The 23,909-nt window shown below is 38.1% G+C and overlaps 1 protein-coding gene across 3 annotated transcripts in view; it reads right to left on the bottom strand.

The window, feature by feature from the left end:
• The window catches only part of col7a1l (collagen type VII alpha 1-like), a 112,079-nt gene that overhangs the window by 9,002 nt on the left and 79,168 nt on the right, over positions 1–23,909 (bottom strand). For all 3 annotated transcript variants that reach the window (XM_058417613.1, XM_058417611.1, XM_058417612.1), the window contains 34 exons: positions 23,185–23,268; positions 22,902–23,084; positions 22,402–22,509; positions 21,123–21,167; positions 20,228–20,332; positions 19,954–20,007; positions 18,782–18,835; positions 18,653–18,703; positions 13,704–13,778; positions 13,539–13,574; positions 12,994–13,449; positions 12,814–12,849; positions 12,299–12,325; positions 12,150–12,209; positions 10,736–10,861; positions 10,500–10,571; positions 10,356–10,391; positions 9,530–9,589; positions 9,366–9,410; positions 9,180–9,215; positions 8,620–8,655; positions 8,439–8,495; positions 7,002–7,073; positions 6,591–6,662; positions 6,363–6,398; positions 6,175–6,255; positions 3,477–3,530; positions 3,324–3,377; positions 3,127–3,189; positions 2,638–2,700; positions 1,802–1,918; positions 1,400–1,477; positions 1,265–1,318; positions 1,118–1,166 (listed from right to left, as the gene is read on the bottom strand). In XM_058417613.1, the coding sequence (XP_058273596.1) occupies positions 1,118–1,166; positions 1,265–1,318; positions 1,400–1,477; positions 1,802–1,918; positions 2,638–2,700; positions 3,127–3,189; positions 3,324–3,377; positions 3,477–3,530; positions 6,175–6,255; positions 6,363–6,398; positions 6,591–6,662; positions 7,002–7,073; positions 8,439–8,495; positions 8,620–8,655; positions 9,180–9,215; positions 9,366–9,410; positions 9,530–9,589; positions 10,356–10,391; positions 10,500–10,571; positions 10,736–10,861; positions 12,150–12,209; positions 12,299–12,325; positions 12,814–12,849; positions 12,994–13,449; positions 13,539–13,574; positions 13,704–13,778; positions 18,653–18,703; positions 18,782–18,835; positions 19,954–20,007; positions 20,228–20,332; positions 21,123–21,167; positions 22,402–22,509; positions 22,902–23,084; positions 23,185–23,268 (2,635 nt within the window). The remainder of the gene's footprint in view (positions 1–1,117; positions 1,167–1,264; positions 1,319–1,399; positions 1,478–1,801; positions 1,919–2,637; positions 2,701–3,126; positions 3,190–3,323; positions 3,378–3,476; positions 3,531–6,174; positions 6,256–6,362; positions 6,399–6,590; positions 6,663–7,001; positions 7,074–8,438; positions 8,496–8,619; positions 8,656–9,179; positions 9,216–9,365; positions 9,411–9,529; positions 9,590–10,355; positions 10,392–10,499; positions 10,572–10,735; positions 10,862–12,149; positions 12,210–12,298; positions 12,326–12,813; positions 12,850–12,993; positions 13,450–13,538; positions 13,575–13,703; positions 13,779–18,652; positions 18,704–18,781; positions 18,836–19,953; positions 20,008–20,227; positions 20,333–21,122; positions 21,168–22,401; positions 22,510–22,901; positions 23,085–23,184; positions 23,269–23,909) is intronic.

Genomic DNA, 23,909 nt, shown 5'->3' with positions numbered 1-23,909 from the left:
GACCATTCCTTTAAAAGTGCATTTGTGAGGTCAGGCACTGATGTTGGACGAGAAGGTCTGACTCTCAGTCTCTAATTCATCCCAAAGGTGTTCCATCAGGTTGAGGTCAGGACTCTGTGCAGGCCAGTCAGGTTTCTCCACATCAAACTCACTCATCCATGTCTTTATGGACCTTGCTTTGTGCACTGGTGTACAGTCATGTTGGAACAGGAAGGGGTCATCCCCAAACTGTTCCCAAAAAGTTGGGAGCATGAAATTGTCCAAAATGTCTTGGTATGAAGCTGAAGCATTAAGAGTTCCTTTCACTGAAACTAAGGGGCCGAGTCCAACCCCTGAAAAACAACACCTGAACTCAATGATTTGGAGGGGTGTCCCAAAACTTTTGGCAATATATTGTATATGGAAGGACTGGAGGAAGTGAGTGTCGTAACTTTACGCTGTTGGATGTGGCCAATTTTACACGTGATTTTGTCCACCTTCCAAAACCAGGTGTAGTTATTAGCATCACGCAAAACAGATTCTTGTAGATATTCATTAATTATAAAAAAAAAAAGAAGAAGTATTTAATAAAAGAAGTATTGATTACACCTGTGTATTTTAATACTGATTATACCACAGCGCTGTTGAATTCTCAAATCTGATTGGTCACTAGTGCAGTTGCAAGTTGTTCCTTAAATTGAAATGCTTGTTCTATTAGTATTGTATTGTAGTGTTTATAGTAACAACAAACACAAGGACTTGTATAGCAGATACTCCATATAAAGGGACTAAAAATATTATTGATACGGTGAAGGAGAAATTAATTTGACATTTATATTAGAAGTAAAGCTGTAACTAAGCTTTTTGTAGCAACAAGACAAATTGCATTTTTTCACTTTAACTTTAAGAAAAGAGGAAAAAACTGAGGATGCGGAGGAAATGACTGTTTATAGCTGTTATAATGTAAGTGAGAACAAGAACTAGATTATTTATAGACGTTTTACGATATAAATATTAAATATTTTTCTTGTTTTTTGTAACACTTCAGGATATGTTTACAGGAAAATAATCAACTTCCTTGAACAGCTAGGCTACTTCAAGTGTTCTATTTCTTCTACAATGATTGTCATTGACTCACCACACTTTTCCACTACTTCTTTGGTCACCAGGTTCTTCACCTCCTCTACCTTTATGATTAAGAATAAAAAATATTAATGGTTCAATAATAAATAAAAAACCCTAAAGCAGTTTAGATTTATTACTGAAGACAGGGACAATAACTCACCGTAAGTCCTGGATCTCCTTTCTCCCCTTTCCGTCCTTCTAGCCCTATCTCACCCTGGACAAAACACAAACTTAGTTCATAATGCACGTTTCACTGCATTATGTCCTCTTATAGCAGAACAGATGACAAACTTACATCCAGTCCTTTTTGTCCAGGATTTCCCGGGATGCCTCTCTGACAAGGCTTCCCTCTGCCTCTCCTTCCTCTTTCTCCCTGAGGGAAGTGATAAAACTTGGCATTGAGCAGATTCAATATTAAGCCTCTACAAGACTTCCTCCTCCCACCTCAGATGAATCCTCTATTCTCTACACTCTACATACCTCATGGTTTAATTGTTTGTTTGTGCTGGCTGGGGGTGAAACAAATTTCTGGCCCAGAAAAAATAAAGCTACACTTTTAACAAATCTGTTTTTATTAGGTATCTTAAAAATAATATGGTTGTAATAGGTCTTCGGTACAAGCCCTGTCCACATTATCATTAACTTCATGATTACTTGATATAGATATTAAAGTATCCTATCCCAAGCACATCCATACCTTAGGTCCAACTTCCCCTTTAGGTCCAACTGGACCAGGTCGTCCAGGAGCTCCGGTTGGTCCTGGTGCACCTGGAGATCCTTTAAAACCTGTGAATCCTGGAAAACCTGAAGATCCCTGTAGAGAGGCACATCACAATTATCTCCTATATGACTTGTTGGGTACAAACAATATTGAAAACCCTGATTTAAAGGTTTGTGTGTTAGCATCTAAGATACGGGAAAATGTGCAAAGAAAATATATCTTTCCTAAAATCTACCAAATATATCTTCATATTGTTTTGTGGAAATGTACGATTTAAACAATCAAGTGGCCAAACAAGGATGCTTAAGCAAGTATTAATTCGACAAAATTTCAAATTGATGACACAAATACTAAAGTTATGATTGACAAGAAGAAGAACAACAACTGGTTTTCTATCTAAAAGATTAAAATGCAGGATAGAATCCGTGCAAATAGATTGAATTATCACCCAGTCTGATTTACTCGATGGTCATGTGACGATGGTTAATTAAATAAAACTTGTCACCATTTTTTAGAACGGTGTTTAATTATAACCTTATTATAAATGCAGTCTTACTGAAGACAATTTCTTCAATGTTAAAGCTGGATTATTGTATGCAACTTTAACACAGATAGCATTCACAGAGCCAGTGTTTTCTTTAGATTTAACTCATAAAGTTTCTATTCATATTGCATTTATAGATATTTTTTAATCAGTGGCATATTCAAAGCACAGTCATGTTCAAGTGTTTGAGAGATATTTTGAGATCTTAGTAAATCAGGTCCTATAAAAATCCAGATAAAAAAGTGACTTATATTCTATAACCGAATACCTTCTCTCCCTTCTTCCCTAGTTCACCATCAACTCCATGTTGACCTCCATCACCTTTTTCTCCCTAAAGAATAACAACAAATAATAACATACTTGAGTGAACATTCAGAGTTTGTGCCACATTCACATATACAGCGAGTCACAGCGACAAAGTGACCAGAGATCGTTTATTTTCAATGAGAGCTAAGACTCTAAGTGTAGAGTGCATGTGATCCTTGATAAAGAGCACACACTGCTTCTGCCTCATCTTGGATTACATGACGCGGATTGAAGCTGCTGAATTTTATACACAAGCATCAAATCTCCCTCCAGAATGTTTCACTGTACTGGGAAGAAAACTTATTACTATAGCAACCAGTAATGCTAAATGCCTACTGATGACTTTATAGTACAGCAACAGGTGACAGAGTGCAGAGATAAAATCGATGTATGTGTGAACGTAGCTTTTTAGTGCTAGTGAATTCTTCTTTCCATGATTCTGAAGACTCACTTTTCGTCCCGGGGGTCCGTTAAGTCCAGGAATGCCCGGTGCTCCAGGGTCTCCAATACTGCCCTGTAGTTAACATTTAATGGACATTAATCAGAGGTTAATTACAAGACTGAGCAAACAACAGGTGATAAAACATGATAGCATTTCTGATCTGCAGTGAAATGGAGTGTATCTGTTGATATAAAGCATATAAATACCGGTTCCCCATCTATTCCTGGGAGGCCCATCCTTCCTGGCATACCTCGGAAACCCTGAAGATAATTACATATATATTTATATATTTATAATATAATACATATATTATATATATACTACATAAAACAATGAACTGAATGGTTCAGGATCTTTACCTGTTCTCCTTTGTTGCCTTTGTCTCCTTGTAATCCAAGTTCTCCTTTCTCTCCCTGTAAAGAAAATAAATAAATAATTAGTTCCTAGTTTATTTGTGTGGTTTATCTGTCATGCCAAAAGTCAAATGTTTTTTTCTTATGTTTTCAACAAATCAGCACCGTATTTGTGGGGTTCTAAAAACTTGGAAACATGGAAAAAACTTTAACGTTTGTTGGTAATTTGCTGTAATTAGTTGACAGCCCGACGTTGTCCTGCTTAGACATTCTCAGCCCCCTGAGGAACAGCTGCTCTTCTAGTTTTATATATTTACATATTTCATTTTAAACCTGATTGTAAACCTGATTGTGTTTGTTTAGAGAAATCCAATAGTCATCGTCAAACTGAGAGTGAACGACGGAGGTATAAACACAGACAGGCTATCCGTAATCCTAACTGTATAAAAACATGCGAGGGTCTGATCCAGGAAGTAGTGTGAAGTAAATCAGGAAAACGCAGGAACAAATAAAAGACAGCTCAGAACTTTGCAGCTACCAAGACAAAAGATGGCTTCAATAGGCAAAATAATCATAGATGGGGAAATAAGTTATATTTTCATTACCATGTTAGAACTCAACCATCTTATACATCATCTTTTTAAAAACAGGACATCTTTGATTCCATTGATTTTACAATACAATACAATACCTCCATTAAAACGGAGGTGTAACTCTCCATTCACAAGAACTGAGGGCGTGTGCAAACTTTTGTGCCCTCCTGATATCTTTACCATATGTCTAATTACAGACGTCACTTTAATCACCATTCTTATTAAACTATGAGCCAGTTTAATGAGCCTGAGCTCATCTTTGTGACTGAAACACACGCTCCACTAACAAACCCTCTTCCAAAGTCACTTTAATCTTTTCCTCTTGTCACCTTCATCGGATTTTTATACACTCTACAGAACATGGTTAATTGTTTATTGCTTAATTGTATTATGCAGCCAGTCTGTCCGGAAGCGTCTGTTCTTGTTAGATTTCTCCACTCATTTAATTACATTTTTTTCCTGTTAATTTGTCACTACACAGGACATTGTGTTGTGGTGTTAGGGAGATAAGGGTTTATTGTATATGTTAATGTTAAGGTTATGGAAGGAGTCTCCAGTGTCAGTGCTGTGTAACAGACGGAGGTAGAGCTGTACAGGGGAGTTTATGCGACGCTGCGTACAATGTAATCACGTGAAAAGGTCATGTGTGACGTAGGCGGAACTACAGACCCAGTGTTTATTAGTGTGGAGAAGGAGGAGCACTCCGAAGTTGTTGCGTGTGGAATGACACAAAGTTATATGTCTTTGTGTCACTTTTTAATATGGTCCATTTGTGTGTGCATGTACCCTGGATGTGGAAATTGTTTTAAACCTAAAACGTCCACTTGGAAATAACGTGACTGCTCAAAATCCTGAGTGATTGAAGCTGTGGTTGTTCGCTCTGCACCTGGATATCAACACACCCAGACATTCTCATGGTAGCTTTTTGTTAGTAAAGAGCTTTGTCTGATCACTTTGTAAACACTGGGTCTGTAGCTTTGCCTACGTCACGCGTGACCTTTCTACGTGATTATGTAGTATGTAGCGTCACGGACACGCATCCCAGAGCTAGTGCTAGACGAGCTTTATGGTTAAAAAGTATACAATTTTTTATTTTTCTAAGAAAATGACAGATGTTCTGGCTAGATAAGAGCCTTCTTCCTGGGCTGGGATTGAGGTTTAGAGCTCTGTGAAGCTGCATTTAAACTACATTGTGGAAGGTCAAACTCATGGGCACCATTGAAGTCCGCTATATGGAGAAAAATCCTGAAATGTTTTCCTCAGAAATCATCATTTCTTTACGACTGAAGAAAGAAAAACATGAACATCTTGGACGACGAGGGGGTGAGGAAATTATCTGTAGAGTTTTGTTCTGGAAGTGAACTTCTACTTTAATGTAATTTGTTCCTACACAGGACACAGGGTTGTGTCGTGATGTTAGGGAGTTAAGGGTTTATTGTTTATTTGTTTGTTTCCTCCATTTTCTATTCAGAGGTCAGAAATTTAAGATTACAGGCTTTAGTCGAATGCAGCTCTTGTCCTCAGCAAACATCACTGTTGTTAGCCGCATATATAAGTTGATGCTTTCATTATTTTTTTCCTGGATGTGAGGCTGGTTTGCTGAAAGAATAATGTACAACCTTTACTGCACTTGGACTTGACTATACAGTTTACAGTTATAAAAAATAGAATAATTTATAATCACACTCTCAGTGTCACCCAGATGAGGATGGGCTCCCTTCTGAATCCGGTTGCTCTCAAAGTTTATTCCTCATATTGCCTCAGGGAGTTTTTCCTTGCCACCATCGCCTCTGGCTTGCTCATAAAATTTAATTAAATTGTATAAAAAAAAAGATCTCCTTTAGAACCGGTTTCAAGCACAACACAAACACCATCCTCATGCTCATGCTCTGCTGTGTCTTTTGCAGGACGTCTCAGAGGTTTGTGGGGCAGACGGGACACATTTTCAAGTTTTTAAATCCATCTCGATTGGATTAGGGTCAGGTGATTGATTGGAAGTTTATCTCCATCACAGCTTTGGTGTGTGTTAAAATTCGACCACTGCTTGAAATACGTTCTCAGACAGAAATCTGCAGAACCCAAAGTGTCTTCTTCTGAAATACACTTCTTACCTCTTCACCCTTTTGTCCTCGCTCTCCCATGTCTCCCTTGTCTCCTTTTTCACCCTGCAGTCCATTCTGTCCGTTATGACCCTATGACAGTCCGAGCGATGGCATAAAGCATAAAATGATGGAAATTGCAGTTCAATATGCATGAAATCTTTTTATTACGTCTTTAAAATGATCGTATATTGTAATACCGCTTCTCCATTGGTGCCTGCTTCTCCTGCTTCTCCCTGGAAATAAGATTCAAATTTAGGATAAGTATTATGTCTTAGGTTAAATATTACGTATTATGTTTAGGTTAAAGATTCGTGCAAAAAGTGTAATCCAGTGTAACTGCATGCTGTTTAGTCAATAATGCATGACTAATTTGTTGGAAATCTTGAAATAAACACCTAAAAAGCTAATTGTGTTTTGAATCTGACCTTTTGTCCTACAGGCCCCCGTGCTCCAAATGGACCCATACTTCCTTTGACCCCAGCTTCTCCCTTCAAACCCTGCATTATAGATACAAAGGAACAAATTAGTCACTTGGGGAATTCATTAAATCGAGCCATTAAGAGTACTACAGGGTGAAAGTAATTAGTGCTGTGTGTGTGTGTGTGATAAACTCTATGTATCTCTATGAATGTAAATATGTGCTATATCGCCTTAAACACCTTTGTGATCTGGTCAGAAATGTTCTGTTAGCTCAGAGGTGCTCATTGTGGGCTTTATTTATCCAGACATGCAGATAAAAACATTAGAGAAATACCTATTACAGTAACGCCATGTGAAATAATCAGAGAAATGGCTAGCAGCTAATTTAATGCATCAAGCGCTAATGTTCACCTCACCTTCACCCCCGGCGGTCCATCCTCTCCTTTCTCCCCTTTATCGCCATCAAATCCCGGAGATCCTCGTTCACCCTTATTAGGAGAAAAATTATAATCAATTAAAATACTTTTCATGACACAGGAAGATGGACTGAGAAAAGAAATATTAAAAAAAAAAAACATCACGCAGTCCAGGAGCTGCTGAGTTTTTTTTCCCAATTGGTCAGCAGCTCTGACAGATATAGACAGCTAGGGGTAAGAAGAGAGACAGCTAAGGGAAAGGAGAGAGACAGATGGGGAAAGGACAGAAACAGCTAAGAGAAAGGAGAGAGACAGCTAGGGGGAAAGAGAGGGACGGCTAGAGGAAAGGAGAAAGACAGCTAAATGAAAGGAGAGAGGCGGATAAGGAAAAGGAGAGAGACAGCTAGGGGGAAAGAGAGAGATGGCTAGAGGAAAGGAGAAAGACAGCTAAACGAAAGGAGAGAGGCGGCTAAGGAAAAGGAGAGAGACAGCTAGGGGGAAAGAGAGAGATGGCTAGAGGAAAGGAGAAAGACAGCTAAGCGAAAGGAGAGAGGCGGCTAAGGGAAAGGAGAGAGACGGCTAGGGGAAAGGAGAGAGACAGATGGGGAAAGGACAGAAACAGCTAAGAGAAAGGAGAGAGACAGCTAGGGGGAAAGAGAGAGACGGCTAGAGGAAAGGAGAAAGACAGCTAAGCGAAAGCAGAGAGGCGGCTATGGGAAAGGAGAGAGACGGCTAGGGGAAAGGAGAGAGACAGTGAGGGGAAAGGAGAGAGACAGCAAAGAGAAAGGAGAGACAGCTAAGGGAAAGGAGAGAGATGGCTAGGGGAAAGGAAAGAGACAGCGAGGGGAAAGGAGAGAGATGGCTAGGAGAAAGGAGAGAGACAGCTAAGGGAAGGAGAGAGATGGCTAGGAGAAAGGAGAGAGACAGCTAAGGGAAAGGAGAGAGAATGCTAAGGGAAGTAGAGAGACTGTTAAGGGAAATAAAAGAGACAGTTAATGAAGGGAGAGAGACAGTTAGGAGAAAGGAGAGAGAGTCTCCAGTGTCAGTGCTGTGTAATAGACAGAGGTAAATCTGTACAGGGGAGTTAATGCTCTATGGTCTCTCTGTAACATCACAAGCTGCATTTTTTTGTCTTATCATCCTCAAAGGAAAAAAAAGACACTTATTAGGGAACGACTGGTCTCATAGATGATCCACAACATTTAATGTAACTCTAAAGAAATAAAAAGTATGGTGTGATTTATCCAATAAATTCCTAGAAAGTGGCTGTGATCAGCTTTCCCTCAGTAACATTATACCTGCTTTGAGTCAGGCCACATCACACCTTATCGTTGAATTCTTTCTCATAACAAAATGTCCCCAAGTTTTCTAACCTGCACATTGTACAGGGAACGTGATAAAGCCCACAAAGGACAGATTTCCCTTTGTTTTTCATACCGCTTCTCCTTTTGTGCCTTTAAATCCACGTGGCCCAGGCATGGACAGAGGACTTCCCTGCGTACAAAAAACAGAAGGAAGGAAAAAAAAACTGCATTCCAGGTGGAAGGTGATCATAATGAATAATTTTCAGGTTTTTATAGGTTTTAATAATATTTAAAGAAATATAACTGGCTCTTACTTTCTCGCCTCGGTTGCCTGGTAGACCTTTATCACCCTGAAAAAAAGAGAGATTTTAAATCACTAATGTTCACACATTGTCAATATACAACAAAGTGCAAATTTGGTCGGTTTAATTCATACCAACAATAATACTGTACATGTAAGCTCATTACTGTACATAAGCTCAGAAACAGCCACAATTGTTCAGCGTTACTCTGAATGTCCAAGATGTGAGTAATGGCATCCTTCCACGAAGACAATATGTACACTTTTGCTCTTTCATACTTGGATTGCTAAGGAACTGCTGGGTTTTACAATCTCCTGATGATAAGGTAAGCCATGACGAAACTTTATGTTTTGGATATTGTGAGGCGTAGATGCAAACATGTAAAGATACAGTATAAAGACAGAGGCATTTTCAGGAAAGCATCATTTTGGTAAAAACACGTGGAAGATCCACAGAAAGATAGACATCAAAGCACCTGCCAAGCTCACAAACTGACAGAACAGAAGAAAGATCTCCTTCTAATTTCAAATCAAGTTTAACTTTGGGACATGTCACATTAAAAGTCAGCTCACCTTTTCTCCTTTGATGCCAGTGAGACCTTTAGGACCCTAAGACAATAAAAAAAACACCCATACGATCTTGTGTTAGCCTTATTTCTCAATTTATAAAATGAATATCAAATTAATTTTAGAACTAGAAAGCACAAGTATTCACAAATGACTTAATAATGTGGTACATCTCATTTTGTGTCATTTTACCATGAGTCCCGGTGGTCCTCTGACCCCTAAAGTGCCCTTGGCGCCCTGCAATTAAAACAAAAAGATGTCATAACAACTATGAAATAAAATTTACTTAGTAAAATTAGTACAAAATGTTCTACCACTGTACCACACAATACTTTTCCCATCCCAGCCCACGTTACCCTGCGTCCTGGAAGTCCAGCCACGCCCCTCTCTCCTGGCTCCCCCGGGATGCTGTCGCCCTGGTAACAGATAACAGATGGCCGATTTTCTCAAGAAGTGACCTTTTAATACAAGAACATCTCACACCCTACAGTCCACTTCACACAGTGAGGAGGAGAAAGAGGGTGAAAGAGGCCCCAAAGATCACAGATTCAGAATTTAGGTCTTGGACTTGAAGTTTAAAAATCTATAAGATGCAACGTCCATGTATGGAAGTTTCTTTCACTGAGTGCAACCCACAAGCTTACAGATAATTGTAGAGAATCTAAGATGCTTCTTCTTCATACATTTGTTAGTGTTTAATGCAGTTTAGATCAACAGTGTTCAGTTCAAATCAGGAAACTGAAGTGGCTGTTAAAATGGCTGATTGGTTAACTGATTATTTCCTTGTATGTTAGGAGTCTTAATTTCCTTACAGAAGGAACCTGTTTTTGGCTAATATTGAGCAGAATTCTTTATAAGATCACCAGACCACCATTTAAAAAAATAATAAAAGCCCTTAAACCTCACTGAAATTAAAGGAACCTCAAGCTGGGGGCTGCATACAAGAAAAGGTCCCCCAAATAACTATAAGATATATACAGATCATCACAGATGCGTTGGAGATGTTTTGCAGCTGGTGTTCCAGGTACTGATCCTGGTGGACTAGTAAAGATCCATGACATCATGAACTAATAAGTTTGTCTGCTAGGCTTTATAAAAAAGAAAGTAATTGCAGCTATTCTTGCATACTTTCATGAAAGGTGCCAATATTTTTGTTGTTGTGGACTGAAATAAACATCTTACCTTGTTGCCTTTCACTCCTGGAGGACCAGGAATCCCCTGTAAAAAAATAATAATAATAATTCAGCCTGCAGTGAGAATATCTTCCATGTCTTTTATCTGATGTAGATTTGTAATGTATTTGTTATACAGTTTATATTCATATACTTCTTTTCCTGGAGGTCCAGGCGCACCAGGAGAGCCAGGTGATCCATTTTTTCCTCGTCTTCCTCTGTCACCCTACACGTCATGAGAATATATCCTAATCATATTCAGTTATTTAATCTAAAGCACATCATTCAGAGACTACAGTGAATTATTTGGTAGCTACAGTTGAAATAAATAGAAACATGTAGCTTCAAAAGTGAGGAATGTAAGTCTTTTCTTCAAAAGAAGACACTTACCTCTTTACCTGGCTCTCCAGGTTCTCCTGGCGCACCATTGTGACCCGGTGTTCCTGGAATCCCCGGGTTGCCCCGGATTCCCTGAATGCCCTGTGCTCCAGGTGGTCCTGGTTCTCCAGGCTCACCCTAGAGTAACATAATACAACAGAAACCAAATCAAATAGTCTCAGTAAAAAAAAAAACAAAACCCTGCACTATGGCTTGTCACTGGGATGGTACACTCAAGGCCCTCCTTCAACAAATCAGTGAATTAGCAGCTCTGCCTGAGGTGATGTTAGATAAAGTGGACAAGGTGATTCTCAATGCAGGACCAGGGCTGGGATATGGTAGACCAGACCTTTTAGAAGACTGAAGAGTTTTCCATACAGCTGATATACCTGATTTGTCCTTTGTTTACTCTACAAAGAATAAAGCTTCATGCATACAGCTGAGATGTTCCTACTTCAGGTTCCAGCTACATTGATCACTTCCTTCAATAAAATAAGGCCTTATTTATTCTACATCACAGTGATAGTCCTTCCTTGTGTATCGTTTCTTGTGAGGAAGTTAGGGTCAGAACCCCCAACCTATTGACCAGCAACCAAAAGCCTTAAACCATTGAGCTACTACTGTTCAAAAACATGACAGAGGAGACATCCGAGGAACCTTCAAAGGTCAGCACAGCTGGAGCGCTATAACCAGGCTTCACCTTGAACAAACCACCTTCTTGATCATGATATCACCTCTGAAATGTAAGTCCACCATGGGACTGAAAATTCAACCACCTGGGCTTGGGTGCTCGGTGTCATGGCATTTCTCTATCTCTAGAGCACTTGTGTTTGCTAAAAATAAGCTCACAGAATCCTTCTTCGTGGTCGGAGTTCAAGGCTTGAAATTGACCATACTATTGTATGATTTCATAATACTTACAGCATTGACTTTGACTTGGGATATATTGGAATGTGTATTTGGATTTATCTTGGTCATAGGCATCGGTTTTTTTAAACTTGGTCTTGAACTAAGTTGTAAAAATATACGCAAAGCATGCATAAAGTCTAAAAGAAGTAATTCCTTTTTGGCACATCGCATAAATGAAGCAAAGACTAGGACTTGAAAAGGATTTGATGGTTTTCTATCTCAATCTTGTCTCACTTTTATTATGACTCAATCTTGACCTGTCTTTGACCCTCGTCTTGGCCTTGACAGTAGTGTTCTGGACTACAGCTCTATTCTAGACTGATTCTAGACTCATTTGTATTATACTGTATGCTATGTGCTGTGAATAACTTCCCCAGGTGAATTATACATAGCAAACTGAAGGTACTAAAAATATATAATTGAAGGTAACAACCCAGTGACAAGAAAGGACATACTTTACTTTAGCAACTTTCTTTCTGAGAGTGAAAAAAAAAACCTGGTGATAGAAGTGTTTCACCTTTTGTCCAGGTGGACCAGCCTGACCAACAGGGCCACGGTGTCCTATTCCAGGCTCACCCTTGAAGAACATCAACATTTTAATCTCAAAGATCTAAAAGAGTCGACTCAGTGGCTGATTTCCATTATCAGGTTTAAAATAAAAGTTACCTTTTGTCCTTTCTCTCCAATCTCACCCTGTAGGAACACAAAAGGCAACAGGAACACATTATCACTGGCTGATTTTTATATACAAATTACACATTCACAATGGTCTTATTATTTAATTACTATTGCTAATTATAATGTATGTCAATAGCTTTGAAAGGAAATATATGCAGATATCAGATTCCTCCATGTTTCAGGGGTTAATTAGAAGGAAATCAGACAGAAAAGTTTTTCAAGAACGTTGTTTGCTATCAGCGATGGAAAATGAGAGAGTGAGGGAATTATAAATATTCAGATTAAACGCTCCCGGATAAAATAAAAATAGCTCACTGAGGACATCAAAGCTAATGGAGTGAGGCTGCTGTTCTACCCGCCCAGTTTGATTGACAGTAATAATTTCCCAACATGGCAAACAGGGGGTGGATGATGTCACACGTGTGGGCGGGATTGAATCGAATAAGGAGACAAGAAAGACATTACTATGATATAGACAGAGTGAAGGGGAGATTCGTAATCACCTTGGGTCCTGGTAGACCATTTTCACCTGGAGGTCCCTTTAAAAGAAAATAATGATGGAATATTTATACTGTATAAACATTTTAATTGGTGTTGTGATTTGAAATGATGGATTTTTATTAATTTTATGAACATATTTCAGTGTAGTGCTCTTCACATGACCTTCGTGCTGAACGTCCTACCTTCAGAAGTTCATACTGAGAGATGTGGGCCCTCATGTCTTCCTCCCTCTCCATCATCTCCCACTCCATCCTCTGTCTCTCCACCACGTCCTCTCGCTCCGTCTCTCTCTCCCTCCCTCTCTCTCTCTCTACAACTACCTCCCTTTCTAACTCCTCCTCTTTCTCACGCTCTAGCTCAATTCGTTCTCTCTCCATCTCCATCCTGTCTCGCTCTCTCTCTTCATCCCAGTTCCAGTCCTCATTCTCCCCGTTCTCGCTGCTCCTCTCTTCGTCTCTGTCTCCAGAGCTCTGCTCAGGCTCCGGTTCAGCCCATGTCCCTCGCTCCTCTTCCTCGTCCACGTCCCACTCCGTCACCTCTCTCTCTCTTTCAGCCTGTCTCTCCACTTCTCTTTCTAGATCTGTTTCCTTGTATATTTCAGCCTCAGTTTCTGACTCCTTGTATTTCAGCTTCTTTTTCTACAGTGAGAGTTTAGAAAATGGTAACGGTCACATGAGACGATAAAAAAAAACCTTCTTTATTTATTTATCAAGACAAAAAGACTTACATTTTGTTTCTTTTTCTTTCTTGCACTGTTTGAGGGCTAGGAAAAGTAAATGTCAGGAGGAAGAGGTTTAAAATAAATAGATGTTGCTTTTATATAACTACGTTTCATTTTATATCACAAGCTATGAGTCATCTGAGAGCGTCATCAAAACACTGGCTGCATTACCTCGTAATCGGGCGAGGGGGCGCTCCGCTTCACTTTAGGCATTGTTCTTTGTGCATCAGAACTGGACATGACCCCCTGAAAACATTCACACAATCACAAACTCTCTTCACCAGACCACCTTATAATCTACTTGGGCATTTTAACTTAGCTACAAATTTTTTATTTGTTTGTTTTCAAAATCTTAATTTTTAGTTCTCAGAGTGCTACATAAAATTCTTACATGAACCTTTCTATCTTTCTTAATGATGAATATCATCACTGTTGAACTCTGGAATCTGATTGGTCAGATGGTGTTGATTCATTTTCTACAAAGGCAACTCTTACAATATGTTTGTATTAACACACACATTCGAAATCGTTATCGTTTCTATAGTAACACAAGAATTTCCTTCATGGGATCAAATAAAGTATCTATCTATCTATCTATCTATCTATCTATCTATCTATCTATCTATCTATCTATCTATCTATCTATCTATCTATCTATCTATCTATCTATGAGTTTATAAAAGAAAGATAAATGATCAAATTATGGTTGATGTGGTACATTCTGTAGAGAAACATTTATTTACAATTTCTCCAGTGCAGGAATTTACGCTTTGCGTTTTTTCTTAGTAATATGACAAGCTGCATTTTTTCATCTTATTAACTTAGAGAGAAATAACAGAGGCTATTGAAGGAATGAGCAACTATAACATAAGTGCGAACAGGAACTAAAAACATTTTGTTGATATTCATATATATATATATATATATACATTAGCATAGAATATAAAACTTACCAAGATAAAACATGGAAGATAAAATCAAAAGCATTTTACTTTCAAAACCAGTAAAGACAGCATATTTGGGGATGGGACATGTCCAGTGGAATTTGATTGGCTAACGAAAACTGGAGATTCCAAAGTAAACATCAGATGGTTAGATGTCAGATCTGGACATTAAGCTACAGTTAATTGTGAAAGACAGCAACACCCTCTGGCACACTCATTAGAGAGAGCAAACAAAATCCAATCCCATAAGAAAAATGATCATTAGTGATTATAAAAGCATCCCAGCAGCAAGGTCAGTACTGTGTCCAAATATTCATATTACCCTACTGTACAGAAATAGAAAAGCAGTATGCTAAAGGAGCGCTATGTCTGAATTCTCAGTATTCAGAAAACAGTGAGAAGTGAGAAGATTGTGAGACTCTGCAGTATGGAATCAATGGATACTGCGCAATCCCATAATGCAATGGGATTGCCTCGAAAGATCAGCCAGATTCAAAAATAATTGAAGACAGATGAAGGCTCATTTTAAGTTTAGGGACACTTAATACTTGTTAAATGACATCTGAGTAAGTTTTAAACAAGAAAAAACAACTGTGGTTTTTGTGGTTATTATGATCGTAGGTCACAAGACAATGCCAACAATGTCCAGTTTGTATTCATACTACACACATATACTGATCAGTACGTACTGTGTTAACGACCGAGCCATAGCTACTGAATCGAATGCAGCAGGTACCGAATTGAATGCAGTAGACACTGAATCAAATGCAGGAGGACACAATCAAATGTTTCAGGTACTGAATCAAATGCAGGAAATTCAGTGTTGAATGCAATAGATACTGAATTGAATGCAGTAGGGACTGAATCAAATGCAGTAGATAATGAATCAAATGCATCAAATACTGAATCAAATGCAGTAGGTAATGAATCAGCTGCATCAAATACGGATTCAAATGCAGTAGGCACTGAATCAAATGCAGCAGGTATTGAATCAAATGGCGCAGTTACTGAATCGAATGCAGCAGGTACTGAATTGAATGCAGTAGACACTGAATCAAATGCAGGAGGACACAATCAAATGTTTCAGGTACTGAATCAAATGCAGGACAGTCAGTGTTGAATGCAATAAATACTGAATTGAATGCAATAGGGACTGAATCAAATGCAGTAGATAATGAATCAAATGCATCAAATGCACTACATAATGAATCAAATGCATCAAATACTGATTCAAATGCAGTAGGTAATGAATCAAATGCATCAAATACTGATTCAAATGCAGTAGGCACTGAATCAAATGCAGTAGGTACTGAATCAAAGGCAAGTAAAACTGAGTCGAATGCAATAGATACTAAATCAAACATGGCAAGTACAACTAGAAAGTATTAGTTGTTAGTTTTAATAGATCACTGCATAACTGTGTTATGTGTTCATGTCTTTTTATTATTATTTCCAAAGAGTAAACAAGTGGGATGTGGTAGCTTATTGGTTATGGTGTTGGACTACTGATCAGAACCCCAGATCCACCAAGCTGCCACTGCTGGACCCCTGAGCAAGGCCCGTGACCCTCAGTTGTACAAAATGAGATAAATTTAAGTCGCTCTGGATAAGGGTGTCTGTCAAATGCCAGAATTGAAAAGAAACGAAGGGAAGTGGTAGATCAGTGGTTAAAGAATTGGCCTTATGATCAGAAGGATGTGAGTTTGAATCCCACTGCTGGGCCCTCAGTGTTGTGTAAATGAGTTAAAATTAATCGCTATGGATAAAGGAGTGTAACCATGAGGATCTTGCAGAGCAGCTAAACAAAATCTTTGCCACTCGATGTCAAAAATGACATGACGCTTGTTTGGGTTAAGCTTTATAGACACCTTATGAACACCATTTGTCGAGAATTTTGTAAGGTTAGTGGAGGAATAGAAACACACAACATAAATAAATAAATAAAGACACCAAGTCGTGTTTAGGACATTTTAACCAATTTACTGACACACATGCACGAGGAGAATAAACACACACAAAAAAAACCAAAAGGCAAATGAATCGAATTTCACCAGTGAAAACAAGATCGCAAAACATCCATGAAAAGAAATACATTTCCATTGTACCTGAAGAAAACAACACAGCAACCAAACTGCAACAAACCTTTTCCCCCCTAATATATTTTCAATAAATAAACCAGTGAGGAAAATTTTATGTTGTCACAATCTTCTCATAGGAATCTTTACACAAAACCCTTACAGTGAAGAAATAATGAGAGTGCGGCATTTGTGCCAGTAAATAAATAAGAATGCACAACACTGAGAGCAAGAACTGGCAAATTAGATCTGTTTAGATTTTTTAGATTAGACTGTACACACTGTATAAATCTCATATAAATCTGATTAAACTCCAATCTGGGGGTGAAGAAACGTGGTGCGTGACATCATCACTGTTCGACGAACGTTGGCCCACCGGCTCATCCCCAGCTTTAACTCTTCCCAGTTACACACACACACACACACACACACACACACACACACACACTAACATTTTAGGTGATCTCCTGCGTTAAGAATCCAAAGAGAGAACGGATTAAATGAAGCTAAGCCAGCTGATGTATAGCTGCATTCCGCGTGCCATAGCCATGAACACTGTGATTCGCCGTGTGCCAAATGCATGCTGGGAATTTCCATTCACACCACTTTTATATAGGGTTTATATTATCTTCATTATGATGCATTTAGGTTTAGTGTTTTCCTTTTATTTATGTTTTACCTGGTGTTAATGTTCACACTGGTGAAATTCTCAGAGGTGTAAAGCAGGTCATGTGATATCTCACCCTGAGGCAAAGATCTGAAGTGGAGAAGTAATGTTTTCTGAAACTCTTATTACTGAGCAAGATCTTAAATTATGGTGAAATATCACTTTGACCAAGCAAGCAATACGTGCACCAAAAATGATAAATGAGACGATTCCAAAGACGAGATATTAGTTCATGCCACATGCTAAAGCCTCGTTCATGCCTCATCAGCGTAATCAGATGCAGCAGTGCTTCCTGAACTGATGCAGTCTATAGAAAGCCGACATACTCTACTCCTTAAACACTGTTACCTTATGATGCATTATAATCTCATTTCAATTCTGTTTTTTTTTTTTCTTCTTTCTAACACTGCAGGTCTCTTTTGCCTGAAAAATTCCAGATAAGCAAACACTCTCCTAGCTTTCACAGAGTTCCTGTAAGAACCCTGTCAAGAACCCTGGTGAAAGAACCAAGACCAGGCCAGATAAGAGCATCACTCCAGACTGGAGGACTTTTCAGGGAAAAAAGTCATTTTAAAAAATCCTGACTGAATAAATAAGACTGTATATTTAAGACGAACTTGGGTGAACGTTCCTAAAGTTTAAGTTTAACTTTAAACAAATATTGACCAAATAAATCCACGTCCACCAGAGCAAATTTTTTGTTTGTGCCATGCCTTTTCTAACATTACATACTTATGAAGTTTACTGAGGATCGAAAGTTTATCTTCAAACTATTCTATAATGATATTAGCATAAATATATACATTAGAAAGGCCATCATCACTTGTCTGAGGTTTATTTTGAACTAATACATTGCTTCTAAAAATATCTCTAGTTCTTTCTTTAGGCTCAGTTATACTTTAACTATGTGCACATGTGCAAAAATGGCTGCTGCACATATCCTTTCGGTGTTTACAGCATCACTTGTGCACATACTCAGAAAGTATGATGAATTTTTTATGTGAAATAAAGCTGATTAAACAAACAATACTTTCTGACTTTGACAGAACTGTGTTTATAATGTTTGCGTGTTAATGGCGCTAAAAAGGTTGCCAGTGAGTGTCACATTGTGCATTATAAGAATATCAAGTTACCAAAAATAATGACCGGCAGTGAAATCAGGCTGGAAATTATTTTGTGTAAACTAGGCTTGAGATGTGAGTAATGTTACAGATACAAATGGCTTACGAGTTGTTATTGTTACGAATACTTTACCTCAACAATGATAGGTCTTAGTTTTACCTGTGCATTACCTGAGCATAACGATCTGATTTCGTTAAGACCTGCTGGTTTATCGTTCCTGTCTGACTAGAGTGAAATTTATCCAAAAGGATATGTAGACTTTCTATAGGTGCTACATCTGAAACAAATGAAACAACCGAAAACCTTTCCTACCTTTTCTGCAGTTGGTGTATCGAGGTCTGAGGATATCGTGCCTTCACTTGGCTTTAAAAACACATAAACCGCATGCTTTAGTTCCAGTTACACATGATCATGATAAAGACAGTGAGAGAGAGTCAGTACCTGCTGCGTGACCGCTGATGTCGAGGGGAAAGGCTCTGCAGTTGTGTAGATCATCTGAGAATATGAACAACATTCAGCACAGGTTAATCTCAGCTTATAGGTGTCTAGCTGATGAGGTGTAATTTTTAGATTTGTATAAAAGAAATCCCAGTGTTTTAAAGAATTTCTGACAATATAGTCATTGTACAGGTATAAATAATGCAGAAACTTGTTACACTGTATGCTAGTATTTTTTAATAATTAAGTATTTTTGAAAAGCGTGTGAGAAGATGAAACCTCCCTTCCCTGTGTGTGTGTGTGTGTGTGTTTCTAGTGATTAGGCTTTCAGAAACTAATAATAACACTAATCCCCAGTCTAATTTATTCACACTGTGTCACTGTGTGAGATTCTGTACAATATGTGTAAGAAGGAGTCCACATCGTGTTCCAGTCCTGAGATAAAATAATTAGTTTGAGCTTTATTGTGTCAGCAGGGAGACAGACAGACAGACAGACAGACAGATAGACGGACAAAGTGGACAGACAGACAAACAGACAAATAGTCAGACAGACAGACAGACAGACAAACAAACAGACAGACAGACAGACAAACTGAGAAACAGACAGATAGACAAATTGGATAAACAGGACAGACAGACAGACAAAGTGGACAGACAGACAGACAGACAAAGTGGACAGACAGACAGACAGACAGACTGATCGACAGACAAACAGACAGACAGACAAACAGACAGACAAATTGGATAGACAGACAGACAGACAAACACACAGACAGACAGACAGACAAACTGAGAAACAGACAGATAGACAGACAGACAAATTGGATAGACAAACAGACAGACAAACACACAGACAGACAGACAGACAAACACACAGACAGACAAACAGACAGACAGACAAATTGGATAAACAGACAGACAGACAGACTGACAAACAAACAGATAGACAGACAAACAGACAGACAAATTGGATAGACAGACAGACAGACAGACAGACAGACAGACAGATAGATAGATAGATAGATAGATAGATAGATAGATAGATAGATAGATAGATAGACAGACAGACAGATGGTAGTCACTACTCCTATTATCTTTACTGTCACTACAGTATATTATGTAGGATCCACACTCCTGATCGATGTGTTGTTATTTATACACCAGGTGTCTTACCCTCTCTGTCTCTTCCTCATGAGAGAGAACAGTCTCTTCTGTAACAAGCTCATCCTGTGGTGAGAGAAAAGTTCACTCAGATTATAACACATCCAGAAATCCTCTCTCTCTCTCTCTCTCTCTCTCTCTCCCTTTTGTATTTTTTTTGCTGGGTGTTTAAAAGAAGTGTGTTGAGGAAAATTTAAAAAATGAATCCTATGACACTCCAAAATCTGAAATACTAGATACTTTAATATTTGACACTCAGGTACATAAAAACAGCAAAACCACCAACCTCATATTCATACTGATACTCTTCATCACCACCTCCGTCTTCATCTTCTTCTTCATCATCATCATCATGATTCTCCTCCTCGAGCTCCTCTTTATCTAGTTCTTCCTTTAGTTTAGAGACAATACACATTTATTACCTTATTATTAATTATTTTAAGATCATTCTCAGGAGTTAGTACATAATGTATAATGTATATGTTGATGAAATGAAAATATTTTTAAATTAAAATGAGGCTATGTGTAATGTTATGCTTGAAATTAAATCATAATGTCAAGTATGAAATTTGGAGGCTGTCACAGTTCATGCACTTGCCAGATTATTTTATTTACGTTCCAAATATATTCAGAAAGTTATGAGGTTTTATTAGTGTTTTTCAATTCCCTGGGCAAAAATAAATAAATAAAGAATAAAATATTCCTCACTATCCTCAAAACAGTGTAAAAGTACTGTGACATTATTTTTCCAAATAATTAAATCTTATCCTTATTTGATCTTTAGATATGTTAAATATAGTAAACTTAAAACATTAAATACATGAAGTTAGTAAGTGCTCAGATATATTTTAATAATTATTAAATAAATGTTTATAAAAATATTTAAAGAGCAGCCATTTGCATGATATAATAATTAAATATTAATAATAATAAAAAACATTAAACAAAGTGATAAAAGTAATAAAAAAAACATTAAACAAAGTGATAAAAGTAATAATTTCACATAAACTGTTTAAGGAAAAATCAACACTTGTCTATTTACATCAGATCTAAATTATGTGTATCTTTTGAAATATTTAGACAGACATTTAGACAGAAAGGTTTAAGTTTATTTTAGAGTGTTAGATGAGTTTAGATTAGATTAGTGTTAGATTATGACATGTTTAAATGGGGGCATTTACCAATCGCTTCCTGTGTCGTTTATGTCGTCCTTTATTCCCTTTACCCTGGTTAGTTTCACAATCAGAAAGAGTTATAACATGTGATCACTGGTTAATTAGCGATAGAAGAAATGAATTCAATCCAATCATCTGCTTCTTCTTCATAAGCTTCTGTTTAAGCAGGTAAAGCTCGAGGTGGAATACATGATTACTGACAAACAATTAGTACTATAACAAGGTCTGTATTCAGACATAAGACTTAAGACAGAGTAAAGTTACGTCAATATTTATGTCAGGGAAATTAGACTTGGCTTGGTATTTAATTATTGTTATTATTATTTTTAAATGGGATGAACTTCATCATTTACTCATTCAACAGCCACAGTTACTAAAGCATTGGTTCTTAAATCCAGCCCTTAGGACTGCATTTGAGAACCTTGTTATATTACACTCTTATATTTATTCATTTAGAGGTCTAATATTAATGTTCGTTAAGTGGAGTTACTGTTACGTTATACAATCATTTGCTGTTTAATGAAAATTAGTCATTCACAACGTTGTTTATACTGATTTTATCCTCATAATGCGATCTTCATAAAGAATCCTTTTCTTATATGAGTGTAGATAATTACATTACATAACTAATACTAAATACACCAATCAGGCATAACATTGTGACTACCGAGAGGTGACGTGAATAAGTCTGAGTATCTCCTCATCATGGCACCTGTTAGTGGGTGGGATATATTAGGCAGCAAGTCAACATTTTGTCCTCAAAGTTGATGTGTTAGAAGCAGGAAAAATGTGTAAGGATTTGAGCGAGTTTGACGAAGGGCCAAACTGTGATGGCTAGACCACTGGATCAGAGCATCTCCAAAACTGCAGCTCTTGTGGGGTGTTCCCGGTCTGCAGTGGTCAGTATCTATCAAAAGTGGTCCAAGGAAGGAACAGTGGTGAACCGGCGACAGGGTCATGGACGGTCAAGACTTATTGATGCACGTGGGGAGCGAAGGCTGACCCGTGTGATCCGATCCAACAGACGAGCTACTGGTGCTCAAATTGCTGAAGAAGTTAATACTGGTTCTGATGGAAAGGTGTCAGAATACACAGCGCAGGACGGGTCAGGGCTGTTTTGGCAGCAAAATGGGAACCAACACAATATTAGGCAGGTGGTCATAATGTTATACCTGATCGGTGTAATACCTGTGCTTCCAACATCAGAACATGTTGATTAATAGCTACAGTACAGTGATAAATAAACTTCATAAAATATAATAATGATAATACAATAATACTTTACCTTTCCTCTTTCTCGTCCCTTCTTCTTCTCACCAGAAGTCTTCTTCACTGTGTTTTCCTGACTGTGGAGGACGTCCTCCATACTTACCTCTGCTTTAGCTGTCGCAATCTGTCATACACACACACACACACACACAAATTTTCAAAGAAACAAAACACCACAAACAAATGAACATATCCAGCTCAACCGAGTGACAGATTAAAGGAAAACCCAACGTAAATCCCAACAGCTTCAGAGCCTTGATTCTGCAGGTCTCTGGAACTAAACACTGTCTTTCCAAGTGTTTCCAAACACTCTCCTTATGATTTTACTTATGAATGTGTCTGTGGAAGGGGGGCGGAGTCATCCTGGAAGAGACCACACCCATCAGACCAGAAAATCTTTTGCAGTGTCGCTTCTCTCTAACGGGACAAAATAAACCCCATCTACAGCAAAGCAGAGCCATGGGTATGTTTTTCCTTTAATTTGTCACTCCTCTGTATAAACGGTGACGTGTTTACCGTGTTTGAAGAGATGTTAAACTGAGTGGTGATGAAAACAGACGGCGCTTGTGTGAAGGTTTCTAGCAGAGCCTCTCCTTCTTCTTCTACTTCAATCCTGCCCTCTGTTCTTCTCAGATCTTCTTTACTATCCTCGGTGGCATTCCACAGAGTTCCAACATCTTCTGTTTCATTGAATAAAACCTACAACATAAGAAAAAAGTTTAGTCATGCTACCAGACATCAGATATTTATGCTGATTTAATCTGAAAATAGTTTAGATACTATCAGAAATGATCTTAACTGGGTAGGATTGACTGAGATCCACATCTTCGGTCAGGAGTCCGTCAGTCTGTGGCTCACTCGAGAGTTCATACTTCACTGAGTTCTACAAGTAAAGATAATAGGATAATAGAGTTCATTCAGCGCCGCGTTGAGGAAGGATGTTCATATGGTGTGATGTTGGATATACTGATAGCGTATCATGGCATAAAGATTAGTTAGCTCTCTAAAAACACACCTAAAGAATGCAGGTATGTTTGGAAGACTAAACTATTCCAGATTAAAGGATGTAAGGAGCGCTATAAGAGCAGAGCTGTGTTCGTACACACACCAATCCACTTTCTACTGCTGCAGGCTGCTGGACTTCCTGTAGATCCTGAGTGACCGATGTCTCGTCCAATCAGAGGGAAGAATTCCATTCGCAAACTATACCTACCTTTTCCGGTTTGTCTAAATTGTCCCTGTGTTTTCGTATTTGTTCTTTTTATTTGTTTTGTGATTTTGGATTTGTTATTTTGTCCATATTTTCCATATAAAAAGCACAAAATCTCAAAGATGCATAGCAAATTTAGTAAAAAAAAAGATGCAAAATCAAACATTTTTGGCTGAAAAAGCAGCACAGGATATGAATCTATCAAAACTATAATGATATTTATAACACAGTGTGTGTTTAATTCTCAAATATTATTATTCAGAAAGTATTAATTAGTTTTCTGACAAATCACAGCTTGATATTAATTTTGTGTA

The sequence above is a fragment of the Hemibagrus wyckioides genome, linkage group LG19 (assembly GCF_019097595.1).
Source record: "Hemibagrus wyckioides isolate EC202008001 linkage group LG19, SWU_Hwy_1.0, whole genome shotgun sequence".
Lineage (NCBI taxonomy): Eukaryota > Metazoa > Chordata > Actinopteri > Siluriformes > Bagridae > Hemibagrus > Hemibagrus wyckioides.
This window is presented reverse-complemented; position numbering and strand designations above follow the sequence as displayed.